This window comes from Astatotilapia calliptera, chromosome 23, assembly GCF_964374335.1.
Source record: "Astatotilapia calliptera chromosome 23, fAstCal68.1, whole genome shotgun sequence".
Lineage (NCBI taxonomy): Eukaryota > Metazoa > Chordata > Actinopteri > Cichliformes > Cichlidae > Astatotilapia > Astatotilapia calliptera.
The window spans coordinates 38549915-38555635 of NC_137443.1; the positions used below are offsets into that span (position 1 = coordinate 38549915).

At 42.5% G+C, this 5721-nt stretch overlaps 1 protein-coding gene across 1 annotated transcript; it reads left to right on the forward strand.

The window, feature by feature from the left end:
• The first annotated feature begins 1512 nt into the window (after window positions 1-1512).
• On the forward strand, window positions 1513-4506 carry LOC113016316 (uncharacterized). Its single transcript, XM_026159058.2, has 6 exons — window positions 1513-1890; window positions 2115-2225; window positions 2396-2526; window positions 2638-2799; window positions 2945-3171; window positions 3758-4506. The coding sequence occupies exons 1-6, from the start codon at window positions 1824-1826 to the stop codon at window positions 3858-3860; spliced, it is 801 nt and encodes a 266-aa protein (XP_026014843.1). The 5' UTR covers window positions 1513-1823; the 3' UTR covers window positions 3861-4506.
• The last annotated feature ends 1215 nt before the right edge of the window (window positions 4507-5721 follow it).

A 5721-nucleotide genomic window follows, 5' to 3' on the forward strand; every position in this document is an offset into this window, starting at 1 on the left:
CTGTTCCAGGTAGGAACGCTGGTTTGAGCAGGGAGTCAAGGAGGCCATTTACGTGAAAAGGGAAAGACCATCTCTGAATCGAGGAGGGGGCTTAAGAGTACATCTTTTGCCATCTTGCAATGCTGTGATTGCAGCAATTCCCCCACTCTCTGTGAATGGTATTCATGGCCATTGATCAGTGGGCTTTGATCAGTGGGCTTTGATCAGTGGTTGTTTATCAATGGTCATGAGAATTTGCCCATTGTTCCTTCAGTGGTGCTAGTTTCAGTCATTATGCAAATGTACTGTTTATAAGATTGGGGAAACCTGCAGTCAGCTGAGACTGACGAAGTCACTTGGATGAGTGACGAAACGTTTCTCCCACTGAAAACACTACATCCAGATGAATAGAATCAACTCGGGAGAAGAGGAGAGATAGTGTCATCCTGCTGAGACAGACGGACCTTCCAGCAGAGAACCCAGGTTAATGTGCCTGCAGTATCCTTCTAGTCCACTTTGACTTTGGTCAAAAGCAGCCTAGTAGCATTAAAATGAAAAGATATCCAAGTATAGTTTAGCTAGTTTTAAAACTACAAATCTGGCGATTTGTAACTGTAACTGTAAGGTAAGAAATTAAGTATCTAACTACTTCTGACAATCATACACAATCCTAAATGAAGAGACCTCTGCTAACCAAGTGTCTCTATTAGAACCCCATAGCAGCAGCTGGTGTTATCGGTACTGACCCATAAATGGAAATTAAAAAGTAAAGAAGAGACAGGAGATACACCCGTCAAACTTATGGTGAGCGTTGACCCCAATTGTTGCATAGTTTGTCCACCAGAGGTCACTCTGCAACTTCCTAGTTGGTAATACAAGTTTGTAATACTACAAAAACAACAACCAGGCGATCAGTATGTAAATAACTACAGATAAAGAACAGTCGGGAAATCTACTTGTGTTTTGTGTATTGGAAAGAAAAAGAAAATCGGCCAATATATGGGAGTATCCAATTTTTAAATCACCAAATATCGGCATTGATGTCAGCCTTAAAAACCCTATTTTGTTTGTACTATAGTCTCTGTAACCCTATGTCTGTGTGTAAGAGAAGAGATATGACATTTAAAAATACCAATAATAATAATAACCAAATGGAAGTTCGGGGTCGCCATGCAAAACTATCCCCATATCAAATGTTCGAATCTGCAAGATTCTTACAGGCCTACAAGTAAGCATTGCCTCACATATGCTATATGTACTGCACTTCCTCTCTCCGTCCATGGCAGAGATGTATCATGCACGCGGGTCTCAAGCCATGCAGTTTACTACCTAAAGGGCTCTGGGTTCAGCCACAGCTGGCTGTTCGTTCACGTGATGTTTTCCCCAAGAGCCAAAGAGAAGTAGAGAAGAGTACGTGCAGGACGGAGAAGTATGTTTAATTTGCATACTGGGCGCCTGTTCTGAGCATGTCGTGACGTCTAACCAATCAGGTCAGCGAATCCCACAAACCACGCCCGCGCGGTAACTCGTGTCGCGCGCTTCACAATCAGCATTGTACTAGTGTGCAAGTGAAAGAACCAAAAGTTACAAGCGTCTTTTTGTCACCGTTTCAGCAGGTTTACCTGACAGGAGGACTTTTTGTGTAGCAAGTTAAACTCAGGCAGAGCTCAAAGAACTGCGAGGACGTCTTCGGAACAAGCTCGTGGCTGCCGAGTTTAAACTGCTACCAGCGTGGAGAAGTTATTGTTCGCCACTCCGTGGGGTTTAAATTTCGGCTAACAGAAGCGCCCCAGGCCGAAGCAGGTTGTAAGCCCCGAGTGTTATAAACCGTAAGTTAAGTCGCAATGGCAGCTGTGTGCCAGCCACGACGGGCCTTGGCGGAAATACCTGCTCCACAGCCCAAAATTGCCGGTGAGTTTTTAGCTTTTCATTTAACATGTGTAACTTGTTGTTTGGAGAGAGGCGCCACCCTGCTCGAGCTATCGAGGCGCTCGCGCCCACTACATGTCGATAACAGCGCCAAATTTGAAAAAACAATTAAAAGTATTTCTGGTAGTTTCGTATCATGCTGTGAGTGTAAAATTATGTTAAATATTTTAACAATGCAACTTTTAAAAATATTAAATTCTTTACAGCTCGAATGAGGAGGTCCTACTTGGAAATATTAAGTTCACGTATGGTCCCGACCCCGTCCCCACTTCCAAGAGGAAGAAACACAGCCGCAAGCACAAAGCGTATGCAGTCATGTAAGTTACGCTGTTAACCTTAAGTTAATTGTAGCTATACTTGCTGAGCTGATATGCGGTTGATTTTGTGATCTGACCTTATTGGAAGCTACATGGCAAAAAACAAAACGCGCTTGATATTAGAAAGGGAGTTAAGGGCTAACTTTGCTTGGTGTTCCCTGGTTTTGCAGTGGACTTGGCAGTTGGTGGCGCGTGGAGAGGAAGGCTAGAGGAGCAGTGTGAGAAGATGGATGAGCACCACACACCGCTCTCCAAACAGCAGCTTGTGCAGCTCATTAGATCCCTCATCTTGGTCGAACAGGTATTCATCAGTGGACAATTGAGCTTATAGTAAAGCTAATGCGGCAGTGTTTTTGAAGAAACGCTGCGATTGACATAATTTAACAAGGCGTGCATTCCTGTTGTACCCTAGAGCCAAGAGCCCAGGGTCATGGCATCAGACCTGAAGTATCTACAGGAAGACCTGCAGCTAAAGAAGGCCAATGTTTACAGGTCCATACCTTACTCACGGTTTGGATCCAACAGGGACGCTCACTGTTACAGAAAGGCATACCCTCACCTGGTGGCATTCAAAGTGAGTCTTTGTCATGCACAGTTGTGTTTTTAGGCCTTTAAAAGTAGGTTCTTTAAGGCTGCTATTTGTGTCCAGTGGAGATCTCCTTTTGCTATTCTTAAGTAAATTTATGTCACATTAAACACCTCCTCGTCTTCCACCTCAGGTTTCGTGTCAGGAGTGGGGCCAAGTTCTGCTGAGGAACAAAGATTGGGACGCCGTGTTGGAGCACTCACTGATGGCGTGGCGTTACACCAGTGAGCTGCCGCAGTGGGACACTGCGAGCCACAACGCCCTTCGAGAGCAGTGTTACAGCATCCTGGTGGCTCACAGCCTCACCGCTCTCCAGCACTATTCCCCCGAACCCAACAGAGGACGCGAGCTGCTCAGAAGGTAACACTCATTTTGCTCTGATGCGGGATGCCACGGCACCCACCCGCCCCCTTCCTTGTAGTGAGGTTTAGGCAGAGGATTGCACTATAAACACCTCAGTTTGGTTAGAACATAATACTTGTACATGCATGTGGGTGGTGTTTATATACACCAACGGCTTTCCGCAACCTCTCTGCTGATGGGCTGGCAACAAACTATTGACTTGAATATCAAGTTTAAGCAAAGCATCATGGACATCCTACTGAAGTCTGTCACCTGTTGAGTGCAAGTTTACACACCTTTCAACACCGATTCACAGATCACGAATGTGTTTGCCTCTCCACTTTCTTCCATGCGCCTGTCAGTCATTTTAGCAGCTAAAGTGAATTGAGCTTCACTTTGTGTTCTGAGGTTGTTGCTAACATTTGCTAATGTTCTGTTGGCACTGTGTAGACTCTAAATAAACTTGGTGCAAAAAAGCTTTTATTTATAGATTTAAGATTATTTAAGAGCAAAAAATAATATATAACAGGGAGTTATTAGTGCAAGTGTGACTAGATGTTTTTCAATCAACCCTAACAGATGGCTCTAATCTTTTTGTCTCTAGAATGAAGATGGCTCAGCTGTATAGCCAGTCAATTGTTCCCTGCATACAGGAGTTGCAGAGGATAATGGAATGTCTCGATGACTCATCCATGGATACAAAATGAAAGGAGAAACCGGCAAAAGAGTGCAAACTGTGGATGACCAAAAAAAAAAAAAGTGCTTTATGTGTGGTGATGGGCCAGAAACATTGAACACATTAGTGTTTGTGTTAAACCACTACAATGTTCTTCCAAAGGGCACGGTGGCAAGTGCAAAATGAACAAAATGAATAATGCCGGTTTCAAAGGGTAATAAATAATACTTCCTAAATGGCTGAAAATGGCATTTTAACAGCATGTGGAAAGTGTTATTTTAAGAGTTGTTGCACTGCACAATGGCAGAGTATTAATTAATGTAACAGTTTGTTCATACATTACCAGCCTATATGAAAATGGAGAAGGAGCATTTACATCCACTTGGTGCTTACTGTTAAAATGTTTGTATACTTTTAGACATATAGTTTCATCTGTGTCGAGGGCTGAAATATAAAAAGTATGAAATTTCCCCTGCTTGTTGTTTTTGCAGGGTAGTGTATATATGTTCTTGTTACTGTTTACATTACTTGAAGCTGTGGCCTTTGTCTTAGACTATAGTAATCTATCTTGTGTGTACAGATACTCATCTGTCAATGATTGCACTGTTGTTTGTCCTGAAAACTTGAACAATTTTGATAAGACTCCTAATTTAATTAAAGACGTTCTTTAAACTGCACTCATGTGTCTTTGTTTTGTGCGAGTGCTTTGCATGCATGCCAAGCACTGTGAACCTAGACGATCTGAGGACAGTGCTGTTTTCATGTAGTAACTCTAAAGTTTCTAAGTGTGGTGTGTTTTGTTTTTTTGTTTCTTTTGGTTTTTTTTGTTTTGTTTTGGGGGTTCCCCCCCCCCCAACCTCTCTGTTTCTATGCCCACAGTTTTATCTGAAATGGATCATAGGCTGTGGCTTGTAGGCTCCGAGAGTTGATTTGTATTGTTCAGTTTGTAAAGTTGATTGGAAACAGTTTCTCAAAGATAGGCCATTATAGAATTAATTGACCAATAAGTTGATCGTAAGTCTATCTTGGCAGTGTCAGAGTTGTCGTGCTCTTTGAGTTCCCATTTTGTACCACTAGGTGGAGCCCATGTAGCACGATTCTCCACAGGTGTTTGTGTTTCCAGAGTCAGGCTTGTGACTTCAGAGGAGAGGCAATTTTAATGCCACTGGAGAAACAGCTGTTGCCATGGCACTCTGTAAAGTGAATATTAAATAATTTTAAATGCTATTTACGGTTTGAGATAATGAATGGGCGGATGATAGGGTGAGAGGCTGCTGGATGACAAGCAGACTTCCTGCTGCAGCAATGTTATTTCTGTTTGGAGAGTTGGATCTCCTGTTATAGCTTCAGCTTTTGTAAGAGGATATCACAAAATCCAAGATTAATACAATTATTTGTCTCCATGGTGTTGCAGAGTGGAACCTATTAATATTACTGCCTATGGCAACTCATGCAAATGTGGCTAACCCACTCACGTAACTTTGGTGTTAATTTATTATCCGTAGGCTGGAAGTGAAATGGCTAGGCTCACGATAGTCCTGGTTCTGTTAACATAGCCCACATACAGACCTCCAACCTACAAAACAAATAATACCAAAGAAGAGAACAGTGCCATCCCAACAATTTAGCTTTCAGAGACTGCACTGATAGAAAAAAGAAAAGCTTAGCAGTAATACAGAAATTTCATGTTGTGCATTTTGTTCAATCTGTAAGCGTTGAGCTTTTTCACAAATACCCTAAAGGCATGATGGGGTTCTCACCTTTCACTAGCACTACAAGAAAATGGGTCTCAAAGGATCTCTGGAGAAGCCACCATGAAATCCTTAGCAAGATCAGAAACTTGGAATCAAATGCACAATGTTGAATGTGTGTAATATTCTGTGATCTTGTAG